The sequence below is a fragment of the Eptesicus fuscus genome, chromosome 9 (assembly GCF_027574615.1).
Source record: "Eptesicus fuscus isolate TK198812 chromosome 9, DD_ASM_mEF_20220401, whole genome shotgun sequence".
Classification (NCBI taxonomy): domain Eukaryota; kingdom Metazoa; phylum Chordata; class Mammalia; order Chiroptera; family Vespertilionidae; genus Eptesicus; species Eptesicus fuscus.
This window is the reverse complement of record NC_072481.1, coordinates 84402494-84422630: the sequence shown is the minus strand read 5'-3', so window position 1 is coordinate 84422630 and position 20137 is coordinate 84402494. Positions and strand designations below refer to the sequence as shown.

At 42.8% G+C, this 20137-nt stretch overlaps 1 protein-coding gene across 2 annotated transcripts in view; it reads right to left on the bottom strand.

The window, feature by feature from the left end:
* The window catches only part of NEDD9 (neural precursor cell expressed, developmentally down-regulated 9), a 43560-nt gene that overhangs the window by 4425 nt on the left and 18998 nt on the right, over nt 1–20137 (bottom strand). Inside the window, exons 3-6 of one of the 2 annotated variants that reach the window (XM_008146113.3) lie at nt 5120–5221; nt 4537–4638; nt 2176–3423; nt 780–869 (exon numbers count right to left, since the gene is read on the bottom strand). In XM_008146113.3, coding sequence (XP_008144335.2) covers nt 780–869; nt 2176–3423; nt 4537–4638; nt 5120–5221 — 1542 coding nt within the window. The remainder of the gene's footprint in view (nt 1–779; nt 870–2175; nt 3424–4536; nt 4639–5119; nt 5222–20137) is intronic. The other variant, XM_028152428.2, reaches the window with a different exon arrangement.

Genomic DNA, 20137 nt, shown 5'->3' with positions numbered 1-20137 from the left:
AAGTCCTTAGAGTAAATGGACTTGGGTATATTTTGAAAACGTTGGATCCTGCCCTCCTACCCTTTGATTTGACCAAGAGCAGCCAACCCAGAGGCTTGTGTTGTAGGGCAGAGATAGGTAGGTAGGGAAATAGATAGACAGACAGACAGACAGATTGATAGACAGAGATAGACTAATCAGATTCTTTTTTAGGAATTTGATGAACCACAGCAGGAGTTGACTATCAGGTAAGATGAAAAGCCATCTATAGAAAGGGTTGTGAGTGGCCATTTATGGGTTCTGTAAAGTTACAGGGGAGCCAAATGAGTAGATAAGAAGGGGAAACTATAAGAAAATAGGGAAGAAGGAAGCAAATTTAAAGAGAAGCAAAGGAAGTACAAGAAGGAGAAAGAATTTACAGTCCCAGTTCTCATTGGACTTGGGTATATATCTTCATTTTCTGTTCCAGAATTTCCCTGACTAGAGAACCTTTTTGCTTGGGCTAGCTTGAGTGGGTCTTGTTCATTGAGATCAACAGCCTTAACCCAAACAATCCTAATAAGATAGATGTACAGGCTTAGCCTGGAAAAATTGTTGTTTGGATGTAATCCAGGTATACCAGCTGGATTACTAAGAGCATAAACCTTCTCTTTGTTCTTATACCCTATTATATGCCTTGGGGCTTATTTATACCAAAGTGTGCTGGAAGGATCAAAATCCTGATCTTTTGAAGTTATACCTTTCTTATTAAGCAGGAAATCTTTTCAATACCAAGTGGTTTTTGTCCTGATTGAACTTACCTGATGATGTTCCAGCTGCATCTTGTTCTGTTTGATGATATTTTCTTTTTCCAGCAGCTCTTTCTGTTGCCTTTCAAACTCCTCTTTACCCTATTATTTTTCAACATAAAGAAAACATTACATCACCACTATGATTCACTTATGCTAACAATTTCATTGACAAATGCGTAGGTACTGTTTCATTTTCCACTGCCTTGGTAATTCCCCACAAGCCCAATTAGACTCCATGAATCCTAGACAGGGATGATGTGCTTCTCGGCCAGACCTCCACAGTAACTGTGTTAAGTTAGGGCTACATGTAGGGTGCCGCCTTCTCTGTTCCACTTTACCATTTTCAGAGAGCTATTCATGATCCCCTTCAAATCTCCTTATCCAGTACTATTTCTTAGGTTTCTTTTCTAATAGATTATACTTGAACCCATTAACCTCCTAACCCAGGTTTAAATGTGGTCACGTTGCACTTCTAATTTCTTTGAATCATCTACAACTCTATAATATTTCTCAATATGCAGAATTGGACAACCAGCCCTTTCCTTAGCACTAGGTGTGGCTCAGTGTTTCCTTCCCCAGTATCCTGCACTCAAGGGAATTGTAGCTAAACACCATAGTTCTCAGGATAATCTTTGGCTCTTAGTCAAATGAAAAGAATGGCAGAGTAAGATAGTAAGCTAAATTCTCAATAATGGATCTTGGTAGAATGTTTTAATTCCCCAAAGTGAAAGGGCAAGTTATCAAGACCCCAGGTCAACTTGGTGGAATTTCCACCTGTAGGAGGCAGACTGTGACTGCCTAATTTCCCATATACAGGTTAAGTTCTAGATCAACTGGCAAATCAAGGTAAGTCTGAGATGAGATTAAGTTTTCTGTAAGTAATCACACACACACACACACACACACACACACACACACACACACACAGTAGATATGATGGAACCTTAGAAATTCTCTAGTGCAGAGGCTTTCAATTATTTTTTTTTCTTAACAGTTAAACTCCCTGCCCCACCTTTTAAAAAATAAAATATCACGTTGAACTATATCATAAAAGGCAAATAGAAGTGGTGCTGGTATGATTCTCCAAGGGCCCACTCTCCTACCTAGGGAGTCTCTTCCATCAGTAGGATCAAATACAATCTTGTGCTTCAAATGAGGACAATAAGACCCAGGGAGGTTACATAAGATGGTCATACAATTAGTGTCAGAGGAAGGTCTCAAGCCAAGGACTCTAGACTATCAGGCCAGTGTGCTGCCCTATGTACATTGCCTCTAATTAGTGAACCGTTTGGATTAACATTAATCATGTTCTCTCCTCTGGTAGTCCAGCCTGCCAGCTTCACAGGCCTTCCTTCTGGGCTCCCTGAATGTGACTATAGGTGGTTTAGGAGTCTGGTTGCTTTACCTGTAGGTGGACATAGTCATAATCATCCATCCAACTCCTTTCAGAGCCATCACTGCTGCTACAGTCAGCTACAGGCTGATCCTTGCTCAGGTGTGGGGGCAATGCCTTGTTGAGGGTCTGGGCCTTGTGGTCTCCAGGATGCAGCAGCTGCATCTGGGATCCAGCATGGGGGTACTCAGTGGAGTTCATGATGCTCTCAGGCCCATTCTTCACATGGGAGCTGCCGGGGCCTGGTCTAAAGAGGGCTTCTGCATTGGTGTTGATTGTTGTGGTGAGCTGCTTGGCATCGTCAGGCACCGATTTTGCCACCATCACAAAGCGGTCCAGATCATCACACTTGTTTTGGGGCTTGTTGACCACCAGGATATTCAGGGACCAGCTGCATTCATTTAAGTCATGGCTGGTTTGGCTCAGAATCTGGTGGGAGTCTTCCACCCTTTGCAGCTCCCGCTTCATTTTGTTGTAGAGGATGAGTTCCGGGAGGCAGGAAGCATTTGCTACAGCGCCCTTGGCGAAATGCAGGTAGTCCCTCAAGGACAACTCCACCTTGTCCACTGCAGTGCGTATCTCATTGATGTGTCGTTCCATGTATCCATAGCCCCTCCAGTCCGTGGTCGTGACCAGTGCCATTAGGCTGGAGACGCCCATCTCCAGGGTCTGCTGGAGCCGATGGAGTCTCTCAATGGCTGTGTCTGGGTCCAGTAAGAGCCTTTTGTCCTGAGATGGGGAGGCTGACAGTGAAGATTCCTTTGAGGTGGTGGAAGACGTGGACATGTTACTCCTGGTGCTGCCTGTACTGGAGAAAGACAATCGGTTGATTCCATCTACCACATCCTGAGAGCTTTTGGCGTCCGCTGGGTTGTGCAGAGGGACATCGTAAACACCATCTCTTTCTTCAGGGTTTGCTTTCTCACTGGTTTCTGCTGGTGGTTCCAGAAACTGTACCCCTCGAGGGACATCATACGCATCATTCTGAGTGCCCCCTGACGGTCCCAGCTGTGAGGGTGGGTGTTTCAGGGAAATGCTTGGGTGCCTTTGTCCTACCAGTTCAGCAGCTCCCGTAGCATCACAGTTATATTTCATGTGAAGATCATTCCCCACCAGTTTGGTACTGGTTGGGGGGATGTCATATACGCCCTCAGGTCTGACATCTGGCCTTCCAGCTTGTCTCATTGGAGGGGGGAAATCATACTCTTTTTCCCTGAGCCCTGCTTCATCTCGGCAAGCAGAGGGTGGAATGGCATATACCTGAAAAGTAAGTAGAAACCGAAGCTAGTATTTGTTGAGTTGGCTCATGTGAACATGGGGAAACAACTGCACATTAAAATGAAGGCCTGGCCCTGGCCAGTGTTTCTCAGTGGTTAGAGTGTCAGCCCATGCACCAAAGGGTCCAGGTTTGATTCCTGGTCAAGGGCAAGTACCTGGATTGCAGGTTTGATCCTGGGCCCTGGTTGGGGCATGTGCAGGAGACAACCAATCAGTGTGTCTCTCTCACATCAATGTTTCTCTCTCTCTCTCTCTCTCTCTCTCTCGCTCTCTCTCTCTCTCTCCCTCTTTCTCTCCCCCTCTCCCTCCCCGCAAACCCTCCCTCCCAGTCTCTCTAAAAATGAATGGAAAAAATATCCTTGAGTGAAGATTAACAACAACAACAGAAGAAGGCCTGGATTCTCAGTCCTGTTTACTGCCTCCTCTTCTTCCACCCCCACCCACTAATGAGATGTATTTCCAAGGCCCCACTCTGCTCCCACTTCCTTTGTCCTTCCCCTGGCCCCAGTGCTGCCTGTTATGTGTGCTCCGCTGGCTGAGCTGCTCTCTCTGGGTCCCAGCCTTGGAGGGGTCAGGCCGAGAGGCAGAGTGCGCATGAACACACTGCACTAGGTGTCAGAAGACCTCAGGCCTCTCCCTGGGTCTACCAGCTGTGTGATACTTCATGAGTCACTTGGGTGTTCTGAGACACACGTCCCTCATCTGTACAATAAGGATAACTGTACTTCCCGTGTAGGCCTCCTCCTGAGGGTGGCAGAGTGAATCAATTTCATTAACATATATACATGGACAGAGTGCGCTGTGACACCTTATATACATATGAGATATATTAGTTGCTTGCCAAACTGAATGAATGATTTTACTTTCTTATTGACTCTCCTTATTGACTACCCCATTTTTAGTGGGGGGGGGGGGACTCTAAATGTGGAATCCATAGGGTTATCTTTAATTATTGCCTTTGCTTCTTCACTTTCTCCTTCCCTCTCATCCCTTCACTCTCTCACAGAGACTAGTTTTTCTTTTGGTTTGTCCTTCCTGCTTCATTCCAGTAAATAAACACACACACTTTGTTGCTGCTCTGTAGGAGTCACTTACCCCTTTAGTAGGAGGGATGTCATAGACCCCTTGAGGTTTCATCTCTCCCACTGGAACGGAAAACACCTGACCTTTCACCGATGACGGAGGGATATCATATACCTGAAAATAAATACCTGAGTTTACGGATGTCTTATACTTGTCATTTTTTATGCGTTAAGCTTTGAACTATGGATTTATTTACCAGCTTATGTACATCCTTCCTCTTTTACAGCATTCTATGTAACATGGAGTTGGTGAAAACATTTTTTAATTTCTTATTTTTTTTTACTTAGATTGAATGTAAAAATGATCATAAGTGGAGTATCTACACTGTCTGTACTTTAAACTGTAGTTGATATTATATACTTCCTGAAATAAAATGATAAGCAACAAAAGCTTTGTCAGATAAAAGCCTAGGATTTCCTGATAAAGCAAATCCAGAAAATATAATTTAATAATGTTGGCTACAAGGGCTCTTGAATAGACAAATCAAGCTTCATATGAAATGTACATAATTTGTAATTTTCCTTTCCCATGTAGTGCTGAAGGAACGCCACCTGCAGTGCTCCTATCCCATGGGGACCATGGGCCTGGTACGTACCCCTTGAGTAGAATGGGAAGGAGGGATATCGTAGATGTCCTTTTGGTATCTAGATGGGTACTCGTACACATAGCCATGGCCTGTCCTCACGGGGGTTATCACCTGTGGGCAAGAAGACACAGAAGTGTAAGTGTAAAATTCCAAGCTCAAGTCCTAAGTGAATCTCATAGGCTCCTCATCGGACACTCTTCCCTCATTGCTCCCATAAAAGGAAGGAAGGAAGGAAGGAAGGAAGGAAGGAAGGAAGGAAGGAAGGAAGGAAGGAAGGAAGGAAGGAAAGGAAGGAAGGAAGGAAGGAAGGCGGGCCCCAAAGAAACAGAAAAGAGAGAAAAGGAAGGAGACAAGGGGACATGAGGCCAGTAAACTTTAATTCCTCTTGAATCCCCATGAAGAACAAGTCTTTGAAATATCTCTATCCCCCTTCCCCATGGTAACAAAATCATCTCAAAGCTGGTCAGATAAAGACTCAATTCCCAAAATGTGCTTAAAGGGAGAATCACTTTTAAGTTACGAATACCCTAGAATCTAGGGCCTAGGTTATTGCTTTGGAGCCTCAAAAACAGGGCACGGTGAAAAAAAAAAAATTAAGGCTCTGAAACTATTTGTAAAATGAATAATGCAAATTGAGTTCAGCCACTTAAAATTCCTCTCATGCCTTCCCCAGGACGCCTCTTCATCTGCCATTGTTATGATTATGACTAAAATTCCACAGGCCACTAGAGCACTTTCATGAAACCCATGCTCACACAGTGCTGCCTTTGGAAGCCTCCAGTAGCTTTCAATCTAATGTGGGAAACAAATTAAACACTGAGTCAGGGAGTCCTAGGAACAGAGCACGGGTCTCTAATCTAATTTCCCCATTTCCACCAGGGAAGCAAACACCACAGACAGTGTCCACGTCCAAGGGCCGGCAGAAGTCAAATCCACGCATCACAAACCCGGCACCTGGAGCCAATGTCAATCACACCAATTGCACCCAACAGGCTTGTGTTTTCATATCTACATACTTCACTGTGTCCTAAGCACGGATAGAGAAACTATTTGAACTTAAACTCACTTTGAAATGTATTTAATCCTCCAAAGGCTTCTAAATTGCCAGGGTCTTATTTCTGCCTAACCCCTGCCCCTGAATGACTAACGGCGCCCACCTCCGGTATTGCCCGTGGAATTTTTGAGAACAGATCTTGCAAATTAGGAGGAGTTGATTGTTCCCTAAGAGATCGTCATCTTTTATCCTTTCTCTAATATGAAAACTCTGGCGTCAGGCTGCCTACAAACGAGGTGAAAAATGCTCATGTCTGTCTTGTGCTGGAAAGGGTGGAACTCAGCCAAATGCACCAAATGCACTCTTCTCCCCAGCGGCTCTAAAACGCCCCAGTTCGGTTTGGTTTTAAATCCCTGATGCTTGAGGCTGATTGCTTCTTGCAACGAAGGTAAGAGAGATTAGAATGCTGTCACCATTCCATCAAATCTCTCCACTGCCTTCAGTTTAAAAGAAGGATCTGTTGCTTTAAGGTTTGCTGGCACAGAGCATACAGAACCATTCTATCAAGTAGCCACTGCGTTGCGCAGAGCAAACCTTCCTTTTAAAGCAGGATGCCCTTTGCTCAAGAAAAAACACACTGTTCCTAATGCCCTCATATATATATATATATATATATGTCACTATTGTCGAGGAGAGAAATCAAGTATCTTCTCTTTGTCTTTCTCATCAGCTCCTCTATTTATAGCTCTCTATTTTGGCTTTATAGTAGCACACGCTCACAACGCAGCCTTTGTTCATTCTAAAAGTTTCTAATAGTAGATTCTATCCAAGGTTGCCAAGTTAGCAATACTGCTAATAGAAAACCAAGGCTGGTTCTGCTGAGCTGCTTCATCTTTAGTTTAAGAAGGGAGGCGGGGTGGGCGGTGTTGGGATCTGAAAATAACCCTTGGTGAAGTGTAAACACAGGGCATGACCCCAGGAAGGCGGGGCATGGACAAGGCTTTTCCTTGCCTTTGTGGAGCTTCCCTGGCAAAGCATTAATGCTTCCCAGTATTTAACGTCTCACTTCCTGACAAATGTCACGGAACCCCAACTTGCTCTCTCTTTCTCATTTAGAGGATGCCTGTGGTCATCTGTTTTTTTTTTTTGAAAAACTTTGTATTCCAAACCAGTCATTTTCCTTGTTTATGCATTAAAAGAAACAGATGGTGCAAACCACAGGGGGATAAAGCCAACAAAATACAACCTCCCCGTTTCCAGCATTCCCGACGTTACCGTCTAATTCACATTGGTCCACAAATGGCTTTTACATGGGACCAGCGTTTGCATCTGGTCAGACGCATCCAGGGAGCACAGCCATGCACTCCGACGCCTGAAAGAACGTGGAGCTGGAAACGGACTTTTGGACGCTCTCCTCCCCTGCCCATCGCTTGGGTTGCTTTCCTGCCAATTAATTGTGTGTTCTCTCCTCCGGGGAAAGTGCTGACTGTTCTGTACCTTACGAAGTATCCAGTTTTGTGGTCCATCAGGCCTTTGCTTCCTGCTTGACGGAGTACACAAAAACCTTTCTACTGTCCCCGAGTTACTGAACCCCAGCCTACGGGGAACACCAAGGTCTAGCAAAAGGGACGCAGGTTTTGGAAGAATTCTCCTGAGCCGTTGCCAGCAAGGTACTGGTGGAACTGCCACACAAAGGGCATTTTAAGCTAATTTTTTCAATGAAATCCAGTTATGTTTTCATTCCCTTACCCATTCCCCGGCCCCGTTCGTTTTTCTTTTCTGCATTCCTTTCCTTCTATGTATTTATTTATAGTTACAAGAGCTTAGACTTAGAAATGACCAAACTGACCTCCTGGTTCATTAGTGGTGCCACCAAGGGGCTAAGTTGTGGGATTCCTGGGCTCTCTGACCGACGCTGCTGCAACTGCTTTCCTGATCACCCTGGAAGAGGACTGGCATTTCCCAAGGGTGGGTTTCCTGTCCCGATGAGGAATCTGACCTCCCTCAGATGTCAGTACCATTCCTGTCAGCTAACGAGGGAGCCTGAGGGTGGACACTGAGGAGAGCTATGAGGCAGAGAAGAAGGGCTGACCATAGACATTCAGAACAGGGAGTGTCCGTTTAATAAATCTCCAACCTCCCTGGCAGGGCAGGACTAACAATGCAGAGACGGGGTTGCGTCAGCTTTCTCACTAATTGGCTTGCCTGAAAACAAGCAAACAGGCAGGCCCCACACTTTGACGTGTTTGATTTATACAATTTTGGGCCTCAGATCCTGGGCAGCATGAGCTGTTGTTTTTAGAGATGCTTTAAATACTTCCACATCTCCTAATTTTGAGAGCTGTGCATGCTGAAAATTTAAAGAGGAGTCTATCTTTGGGGTAGCAGCCAGATCTAGGGAACCCTGAAAACTAACCCATTTGGGAATCAGTGAGCTGGAATAGAGGCCCTTGGGGTCTTGTCATTCATGTCTCCACATTTGGTTCAGCTGAGCTTGCACCTGGCCTGCTGCTTAGACACCTGCGGGGCTGAGCAGACAGGGTGAAGGGAGAAGCAAGCTGAGGTTCTGTGTAGGGGAGACAGACGTGACACCTACTGCAAAGAGGCAGCTATTCTTCAGTTCCAGTCAACTGCCATCCTGAAAAAATACCGCTTGTGTTCCCAGATCTTTCAAGTTCCAGAAGAAACCAGAAATCTGGATTTTTAGGTGAAATCTGATTTTAGAAATTGGCTCAAGTATTTTAAACAGCACCTTGGCCAAACTAAGCATACCTCTGTCCCCCTGGCTGCCAGTCTTTGCCTTCATTGGTGTGTTTCTGCCCTTCTCCTTCAGTGCCTTGAGAACCACTGAGGGCAGGGTGGACAGCTCTTCACTGCTTTTAATACACATCCTGCCTTCACACCTCTGTGCCTTTACTCATGCTGTGTTTTTGTCCAAGATGCTCTTCTTCCTATTCTCGGATTCAAATTTCATGCAATTTTCAAGGCCAGGTAGGGTGTGTCTCTCCCATGAAGCCTTTCCCAGACAGATACACTAAGTACCTCCCTCTGGCCCTCCCGGAGGGTGTCATCCATCCATATCTGATGGTACTTATCACTTGTGGTTGGACTGTTTCAGTGCCTCATCTCAGCATTGTGGAGACAGAGGTCATTCTTCTTCATTTTTTTAAAAAAAATGTTTTTTTAAAATTGATTTTTAGAGAGAGTGGAAGGGAGAGGGAGAGAGAAACATCTAGGTGAGAGTGGAACATAGACTGGCTACCTCTTACATGGGCCCTACCAAGGATCAAGCCCGCAACTCGGGCATGTGTACTGACTGAGAACAGAACCAGCAACACCCAGGTGCAGGGCACTGTGCCCAAGCAACCACTGAGCAACACCAGCCAGGCCATTCTTATTTAATTTATTCATTTTTTAGAGAGAGAGAGAGAGAGAGAGAGAGAGAGAGAGAGAGAGGAAAATGGGAGAGAGAGAAACATTGATTTGTTGTTCCACTTAGTTATGTATTCATTGGCTGATTCTTATATGTGCCCTGACTAGGGATTGAGCCACAACCTTGATATATCAGGACGACGCTCTAACCAGCCAGGGCCTCTTCTTCATTTGTATATAAACAGCAGGGCCCTGCACTGTGTCTTGAATATAGCAGATCTTAAATAATGTACTGACTGAATGTATTAACAAACTAAGGAAAAACTCAAGGCTTTTCTTAGCAAGATGATATGAATCTAGAGATTATACTAAACAAGGTCTGCCTGTATAGGATAAGACTGGTTTCCAGATAAGTTAAGCTTTAGGTTGAGTGGGATCCAAGGGACAAAGGGGTAGAACTGTGTCTTATCAGCCATGCCTGGTAGCTTCGGGCAAGTGATGGAGTAGAGTGACTGTTAGATAAAGCTGAGAAATCAGAACCCATGGGAAAATGATCACCTGCACTGCATTTGGTGCAAACCACTATTAGAGGCCAACTTGGGCCACTAGATGGTTTCTTTTTCCCAAATCTAGAGCCTGCATGTGACACAAACACCTGTGTTCCTTTCAGCCACAAGCCAGAAACATATGGGGGAGCTGTGCAAAAAAGAAATAAAAACAAACTCTGCTTTTTACCTTAACATCAGAAGGAAAATGCAATAGAAAGGAACAGGAGTCAAGCTTTCTCTGGTTGTGAGAATATGCGACAGGCCTGTGTCATGGGAAGCTGTGTAGCAGGGGCCATGGCCACACTGGGCCTTTAGCTCATCAAAAGGATGAGGTCTGATGAGGGGAGTGATTGAGAACATCAGCTGGACTCAGACACAGCTGGATCTAAACCCTGTTTCTACCACTTACTAGCTATGAGAACATGACCAAGGTATCTGTTCTTTCTAAGCTGTTTCCTCATTAGTAAAATGATAATAAAATACTTATAGAATATTATGAGCATTAAATGAGATCAAGTCCATAAAGTACTCAGCATAGAGTAAACCCTTAAGCCTTAGCTCTTTTTAATATAATTGTTATCTAGGTTGACCTATTTTACCTATGGACTTAAAATTGTGAACTAGGTAATTTAGGTCAAACAGTCTACTGGAGACAGCTTAAGAAAATGAGAAAAAGATATTAAAAATCTTCCTAATAGCATCAAAGAGTTAAAAGATAGTAAAGAATTACCGGGTCCAAATTTGGAAGTAGAGAAGGAATTCATAGAGGTAAGCCCAAATTTTGAGGTTGCATTTTCCTTGAGGACATTTGCTGATCTGAAACTGTTGTCGCCGATGCTACCTTGTGTTTTTTATAGCTGGGTGATGGGGGATATGAATGTTAGGTAGTGGCTTACCACGGTAGAGACCCTGATAACCATGCCCCACTTTGGGTTGGGACCTTAAGGGCTGCATGCCAAGGTAAAGATTAACTGAACTCGCCCTTGCATAGGCTGAGACTAGGTTTTAATCATGAGGGTTGGCAAGAATATCTCAATGTCTGAAATTTGAATTTTGTATGCCCATGAGGCTGAAAAAAGGAAATAAAATCCATTCTCAAAGTAGAGAATATCTTTATAAGATTTCTTTAAATGATTTCTGTAAATATCTAAAAAATACAATGTCCAACACACAGTCAAAGATAGCCAGGAATGCAGGAGACAAGACTGAGAAACAAGACAAACAACAGCCTATTCTTGCTTTCTTCCTAATATGATGAGGATGTTGTTTGTGCCTTAGTGATAGATTTGAAGGCCATTTGCTTCAAAATGTTTCATGATTAAACCATGGGAGAAAAAAATTTAATTGTTCTTAAATTTAAGTCAGATAGAAAGAAATTAATCCTCACAAATGCATGAAGTGTTCCTAGTGAGGTCTTCAAGACAATGGGAATTTTAAATCAAAGCAGTAAATGACAAGAGACTTTGGCCCTTGATAACCATCAGTAGCTTTACTTGGGTTACTGTTTTACTTGGTCATATCAGTGTTGCCATTGTCACATTTATCACCATAACAGCCTAAGACACTCCAGTGGAAAACCCCAGGAGAAAACATGCTTTATAAGGCTTAGAGATAAAGACGTTTATCCAAGAGAAAGATGGCAAGGTCCAAACCCCAGGGCACTTTATTGAATTTCTCTTCAGGTAAGGCCTATTCAGTGGAAGATCACAAGCTGGCTTTGTCAAGAGAATCTCACCAAGAAGTAGGGCACACACCTACCTGAATATCTAAAAGCAAGGTACTTCCATGAGATCACCTGTGCTCACATGGGATCACTTGTACCAAGGCCTCAGCAAGTCTGCTTAGGGGCTTCTTTCCTTGGGCAGCACCCTGCCTCCTTAAGGAAGAGCTGGTGGGGCCTGGGATTGGGGCGTCTCAGCAGCAGAGGCCCTGAGCTTAGGAGATCTTCAGCTTCTCAACTGCATGCTGACAATTCAGTGGAGCGCTGAGGGAAGTGGGGAGGGAGCAGGTGTGCTATTCATGAAGTCAGATCCTCCTTGCCCCCCAAAATGCTGCAAAAGCTCATTCTTAGGGTTTCTGGTGCCGCCATGTCTGCTGTGCGTTTTCCTGATGCCGGCCATACCACCAACCTACTTATCACAACTTCTCATCTCTCTCCTCCAATATTTGTTCCCGTTTTGACTTCTTCCCTCCTACCATGCTACCAGCAACCCCAAGGAAGAATAAAGACAGAATATATATATATATATATATATATATATATATATATATATAGAGAGAGAGAGAGAGAGAGAGAGAGAGAGAGAGAGATCAAGCCTTGATAATTGACCAAGGAAGCGTTCCCATGAATCTAGCGGAGCATGAATATGTGTGACCAGCTCCTGGTGTTTGGCCCCCAGGCCTACTCAAGAGCTAGGCAACCCAGGTGGTGCTCAGGAAATATAATGAATAATTGATGACAAGTTAAAAAGTGCCACTGTGCCATACTGATTACAGTACATATTTATAACCTCACCATTAACAGTACTTAAAATTGTCAGAATTCAAAAGTGGGCTTCACTGGTTAGCAGACATCTATTTGCATTTTTCTTGGCATATGTGGAAAGTAAAATTAGATTGCTTCCTGTCTATCTCTAATCCCCCCACATTCCCTGTTTTACTTAGAATTTTATACTTTATTTATTTATTTTTATCTCTGAGTTTCATGCGTTAATAAGAGTATTTAGACTTCTAAAACTGCCTGTTGGAAAGGACTCATTTCTCTGAAATGCCCTTAAAAAGCATTAACAGAACCACCACAATATAATCACCTCTTTGTCTTCAAGCCCAGAAATGATGTGACCCTTTCCCTTTAAAGAAAATCACAGGAAAAGAAACATCCCTATTATCACTGCCCGCCCATTAGAACTTGGATCCAATATTCAGAAACTGCAAAGTTATAGAAGTTTGTCTGTTTAAAATCCAAGATTACTAGTTGCTTTTTCTATGACCAGAGAAAAAGCCACATGTTTCCTACACTGGGTTTATTAATTCTTTGTAAATTCTCTCTGCCCGGCCTGGGTGTAGCAGTGAGCTCATTTATTTACTTGCATAGCAACAATAGAATGAAAACTGGGTCTGGCCACCTTCACGGGCCATGGCCATGGTTAACCCTTCCTGTTGCTTACCTTGTACTCATCAAGATTTTTCTCTCTGCTTTGGAGAAGCAATTTACTTTCCTTTAAAGACATGTTGACGTTTGATTTTATGCTAGAACTATGCCTTTTGCTAGACACATCTAAATTACGGTCCGTCTCTTTTTCAAATGAGGAAAAAGTAACAACTGAAAGCTCAAAAGTGGAACGGGGCTCTTGGGTCACTTTCATTTGACACAGCATTTGGGCGGCGAACCACTCAATGGAAACAGTGCCCTGATTGTTAAGGCCCTAGCACGCCTCCCCTGCTGCTCTCAGGAAGCTCTTTGTGTAGTGAGTGCTAAAGCAATATTTAGTTATGGAGTGACCAAGCGCCAAAGAGCAGTTAGAAGCTCTTTAATGTGAAAGAACATGATGGGAAATGACGTCTGGGTTCCTAAGTAGTTAGGTCTTGCTCTGGACAAAGCCTAATACAGCCCGTGACAGTTGGATATAGCAAAGCTGTTGTTTAAATATCCCATGAACCAGAATGTTCTTTGAATGAAAACTAGAAAAGGCACAAGCATTTTGGTTCTTTTGATGTCCAAATAAATCCAACAGGACACTAAACACTAAATCTAGATTTTTGAAGTGGATTTTAGAGAGATGCCCACAGATGCCCTAAAGGGGATATAATTATGGAAAGAAATCAAGGAATGAAAATGTCTGGACCCAAATGCCCATGGGTATCGTTCCTTCCTTAAATAGGAGACCCCCCACGGCTTAACTGGGAGGAAAGACAGGCTGGCTGATGGAGCAAACTGACCACGTGGCAGAGTTTAGTGCCAGTTCTGAAGGGGGCTGACCCAGGGTTGTTGCTTCAAGAAACATCAGACCCACCAAGCGCTTCCGCCAAGCCAAGAGGATTAAAGAGGAAAATGGGCAGAAAATAACGAGTTCCAGTATGAAGTACTTTCTTAGCTCTTCGTAACAAAGAAGAGAGAAGAGTTCTTAATTCCCAGACCAGGCATGGAAGCTGGTCTGCCAACTCTTTCTCCCTGGCTTAGCATACCCCAGCGCTCCCTCTCTCTGTTCCTGCCTGCTCCCTGCTCCCTACTGACACGGTTCTATCTTCTAAAGGAGACTGTGGTTTCTAGGAAGGTGGATTGAATCCTAAAGGAAGAGTAAGGAGGATTTGCCAACACTTTGGGGTCAACTGAAATTTACATCAACACCTGAGTGTCTTTTGTTTAAAAATCTTGAGTCCAGGTCATTTCATTCAACTTTTCAAGCAACTCTGTGAAAGAATCAGATAAGGATATTTGGATCATAAAATTTTAGCAAAGACCATTAAAGACAATCCAGCCTTATTCCCCATTTCACAGTTGAGGGAGCTAAGGTTCAGAGAGGTTATTCAGCTCATTAATGACAGAGGAGTGAATGAGAACCTTGGTTAGCTGGGCCCACAGAATGTCCTGTTGCCTACACTCATAAGACATGTTAAAAATTTACTACTCTTCTAATTTCACAAACACTCTCAAAGAAAGTTACTTCCTTATATGAGAAAAAACTTAAGATCTGGGTATCTTATTTTTTGGGGTGCCCCTTTTACTGGCAAGCCCATTCTGGGAGATTTAACTATGCCTGTTAAATGAAGTTTCCATTTGAAGCAATCTGAAGTTATTTGAAAAGGCTGTATTTTCAGCGGCAGAGAAAGCCAACATAGCAATAGTCTCAGCCATGTACCACAGACTTTACATCAGCTTCATGGCTGCTCAGGACTTCTGGATCAGCCTGCCACGAAACTGACCACTGCAGCGGGGAGGTGGGCATTTCTTCATCTCTTACTCAGATTCCTTTAGCATTGAGGTGACTCTAAGCATCTGAGGTGGGAACCTTCTGGAGTGACTTGAATTCTTCCTGGCCAACAGGATGCTAGTTAGCACCCAGAATTCTGGTGAGCTGGATTTGCTAATGAAGTGTCTAAATATGCCATCTTATTTTAGGACTTGGCAACATCAGCCATTAGCTGGGATGTAAAAATCATTAGTTTCAGAGTCAGACAGACGCAGGCTCAAATATCAATCCTGCCGCTTACTAGAATTATGTCCTTTAGCAAGTTAACTTACTCCTCAGACATCAGCTCCCCGCCTGTAAAGTGAAGGTTGTAAGGAACACCTTATGAGGCTATTGAGAGGATTAGATGAGATTATGGATATAATGTCCCTAACATGGAGCCAAAACTCAAAGGCACCACTGAGTCATGCCCACTTTAGATCCAAAACTATCTTGAAAAAATGAGTAACTTAATAACATTCTAAATGCTGCACAGTTGATTGGTGGTAAGTTTGAAGACAAGTAATTATTCTGATAAATAACTGGTTTAAGCACCAGGCTGTATGAAACAAGTATTATAAAAATTATCCAAATAAATCAGATGTTAAATTGCTAAAGGAGCCTTTGCTTCAAAAACTGATTGACTCTGGGGTCCCTTGAAAGAGAGGACTCCTTTGTACTCTTCAAATATTACTGGGGTTATAACTTTTAAGAAAGACACATCCCTCTAGAAGTGAACCTTAACAACCGGGTTCGTGGCACAGCTATTTAGAACCCAGTGTGTTTCTGATGGTATCCCTCTCTGCATTTTGCACAATGTACTCAAACAAGTCCGCTTTCAAAGATGAGTGCAACCAGTACTAAGTTTGCATTTCACCATCCAATCAAATAAATAAATGTATTCTTTTCTTCTCCCTCACAAATAGAGTTTAACCACTTAGCCTGACATCATACTACACACAATATCTGACCTATTCACTCTGATAAGCACAGTCACTTAGCATGAAATCATTGACAAAGGAAGGAAGATTACCTCTGTCTGCTTTGGTGTGGGTTTATAAGAAGTTACTAATGCACTCTTAGAAATATGCATTATCTCTGAGCTTTATAACAAATTGCAACTGAGTTTGAAGGCCTTGGCGTTGATCAAACAAAAAGGACCTTTGTTCATTTTTAGGAGATATTACAGTTTGCTCATTCTACTGGCGTGGGTGACTCTACTGGGAAGAGATACTTCTCATTTTCAAAGTGAGCTCATCAAGTCCTGCCCTTGAATTGCTCAAGGACTTCAAATTTTGTGTATGATTTAAAATTTATCTTGATTCTTGAGGGTAGAGATATTAGATGAAAGTTCACTTCTCTGCATAGCCCCAAAAGCCACGTGTTGAAGAAATAAATTCATTTAAACTAGGATGATTTTTATACAGAAATGTACGATTCTGGAACACTGGAACATGGTCATACTTGACTGAATTTATAAGTGAAGAAACTAGAGGTACCTTCTGTTCTGTCAAACCCTGCTATTTTTCAGGGTGTGTATGTGTGTGTGTGTGAGTGTGTGTGGGTGTGTGATGTGTGTGTGTGTGTGTGTGTGTGTGTGTGTGTATGTGTGTGTGTGTAGGAAGGAACAAAAGAAAGTGAGGTGAAGTCAGAGTTTATTTTCTCTGGGAGCTTTCATTTCCTCTAAATCTATTTTTACTTGTTGGTGGACAAATCATACAGCTAATATATAGCAGTTAGTTGGCTAGTAACTGAGTGTTGCTCTGGGCAACCAGATTTCACAATGCTTCCAATCCCAATAAGGGAAGGTCTCTGTTTTTAACCAATCAATGGCTATGGGTGTGTACGTGTGTGTACGTGTGTGTCTCTGTGTGTGTAATTTATGATGACTCAGTGTCTAAGAAGGTACAAACATTGTAGTTAATCTATTTCTGGTTCTTATATTACCTTTCAGGAATGGGCTGCGAAGACCTGCCTAAAATCTTTGAATCATTTCCTGCCAACATATGGCTGTGTCCCATTTTGGAAGGTCAGAAATGTAATGGGGTCTAGATAAATTTTAATATCACTTGAGTTTTCTGAGTGCCACCCCTGAAGCAGTACTTGTCCCAGTCTAGCCCATTATACACATGATAATGGCAGACTACTACAGTTTTAATGAGCCCATGAGCTTGAGATTAAGAGAAATGTATAACATATTTTGGGGCCAGAGAGGAGGTAGACACTGCTGGGGTACAGAGAGAAAGCTTCACAGAGGAGATGAACATTAAAATGGGTTTTAAAGTATGAAGGAGTTTACAGATAGAATAGAGAAAAGGCATTCTAGGGAAATAACAGCATACCCAAAGGAAGCTCTGCCCCTCAGTAGAAAAATGTCCTTTTCCTTTTTAGGTTACTATAGAAGAGTTAACTAATATTATTGTCTAAACTGGGCAAAATGCATAAAAGTGAGGTCCTCAGACAAGCTGAACTGTACATCAATCATGCTTTGGATGCTCATTTGTTGTGTATAGATAGTTATTATTACAGAAAACAGATGGTGACATTCTCCAAGACCCTTCTGGGGGAAAACTACCATGTATAATCTGACATACGTCATAACAGAATGTAATGAGCTGAACCATGGGATTTGAACAGTGTGTCATGGTGAATGGGTGATAACATCAGAACCACTTTTCAGTTTATCTAAAGGTCAATTCAAATTAAATGCTTCATTTCTTGCTTTGGCCTTGCTCATTGGGTGTTATCTGTGTGCTGATATTTTGCTGGGAGCTTGGCCTATAGCAGTAAAGAGGCAGCCATGGCCCCTGCCTGCCTCAATGAGTTTATAATTTAGCCCATACTCATCTTCAGAAGGACTCAAAGCAAAGCTAATGCTACCAGTTAGAATAAAAGCAACATGTCCAAACATAATCAGAGAAACGCGTGTAATTCCCTGTGAAGATCAAGCATGAAAGGGATGAACTCGAGGGCAGTTTTACTGATCTTTGAAGGAGAGAAATGAAGCTATGTTAGACCTTCGTAGACCTTGGGCTTCGTATGTTTGGGGGCTCCACTCCAAACCGCACTCCCATATTAAGTAGAATTCTTGCTTTTAAAAACTCAGCTTTTCAAATTATTGGACTATGAATAACTCATTTAATTTAGAATTGCCTCTGAGTTCTTGGAAATCACAAGGCATATTTAGAAATCTTTGCAAAGTGAGAAAAATCAAACCTACAATTTGTTTTTAAATATAATCAATTAGTTATGAGCCCTAAATGTAACAATGAGATTGACTCGATATTGTTTCCTACACATCTGTCTGCAAAATGGAAATTAATAAACATTTACATTTGTCTAAGTACTTATTAATTTCTATTTTGCAGTTTTCACCTTTCATATTTTGGAGCCAAATTTTTCATTCAGCCCTCAAACATTCTTGTAGGCCCCTGGGCGTTCTGCCCACAATGCCCAATGGATAAAACGGTCTTGCACACAGAACCCAGAGTGAAATGACCAATGAAATTAAGTAAAGGTGTCAGTGTGTATGGTTTCCAGAAAACTTTGGGAGCTCTTTTCCGCTCTGTGCAAATTCTTACAGAAGCTAAAAGAGAGGCCCACACTGAAAGGGAGCAGTCGGTGTTAGCAATAAAGTATTTGCATAGCCCAGCCAATGCTGCTCAATGGTTGAGCATCAAACCAAGAAGTAATGGTTTGATTCCTGGTTAGAGCACATGTCCAGGTTGCAAGTTCATTCCCCAGTAGGGGGCATACAGGAGGCAGCTGATCAATGATTCTCATCATTTGATGTTTCTATCTCTCTCTCACTCTCCCTCCTCTCTGAAATCAATAAAAAAATATTTTTTAAAGTATTTGCATATTTGGTGTAGAGTGAGAAACACAAACGGGGCTGATGCAGTTCAAAATAAACTGTGAAAGGAAAGGACAAGGCAAGGGGAACTAATATTTTTAAGGCCTTGCTATGCTAAGCACTGTGCCAGGTCCTTTCTATGCATTGCTTCATTTAAGTCTCACAGCAACCCTATGATTATTCCCATTGTACAGAGGAAGAGAGCAAGACCTAAAGAAGTTCAGAGACCTGCCAAGGAATAATAGCTATGAAGAAACAGAACCAGGAGTGGCCTAACTCCAAAGCCCATGCTTTTTCACAATACTTATGCGTCTTCTTGTTTCACGAAAGGGTGGGGATCATATTATATGATTATCTTTCCCTAACTGCTGATTTAATGAGTGATGAATGTCTTTTCATGTGGATGGGATGTAAGAAGGGGGTAGAGGCTGAAGTTTCCCAGAGAGCAAAGTTGAAATGATAGAAGGCAGAATTCCCTTTTTTTTTTTTTCCCTCCCTCAGTGATTCATTAGTAGAAAAAACTGTGGTGAATAACATTTCTGAAGCCCACAGTCTGTTTGCAACATCAAGGGAATCTTTAACTATGGAAAGTCCCAATTCACAATCGGATTGGAACATGCCCAATACCCTACATGGTCCACCCCTTCACAGTCCTTCTCGGAGTGCAGTCCTGGACTACTTCCCCCGAACGAGCCACGGAGTTGACTAAAATGCATATTCTCAGGTCTGGGTTTGGAGAGTAAGGGAGCGAATCTGCTGTGTAGTAACAGCAAATAAAATGGGAAGAAGTCTGAGGTTTTAGACTTTTCAGACTTGGAACGAAAAAGGTCGAGTCTAAAAAAGAAAACATGTCACCTTCCTGCCAAAGTCAACTGTGATGAAAGTTTAGACCCCACCACCTCTCAGCCAAGCATTTCCTGTTCTGGTCTCCCCTGTCTGCCTCGCACAGGCTCGGATGAAGGGAGAGCTATTTTTAAGGTGCAAACAACCAGCGCTAAGAATGAGAGAAGTTATTTATTTATAGTTACACCTTTCAACTGTTCTTGTTCTCCTCTGGAGACAGAGCCTGGTTTGGCTTTCCCTCTGAATCTGACGTCCAAGGGGTAATGACTTTGAAAGGTCATGGCCAGTCTATCCTCTGCAGACAGGAATCACTGTCTCGGGCAACGCCAGTCAGAAAGCTGTTCACCACTTCGTGAGGAATTCCTCCTAATGTACACCCACCACCCACCGGGCTTAGGCAGCACGTGTTCTTGAGAAGTGTTTTGTAAGACAGACTTCACGTGTAGAAGGTGACTAGGATTCATTTGT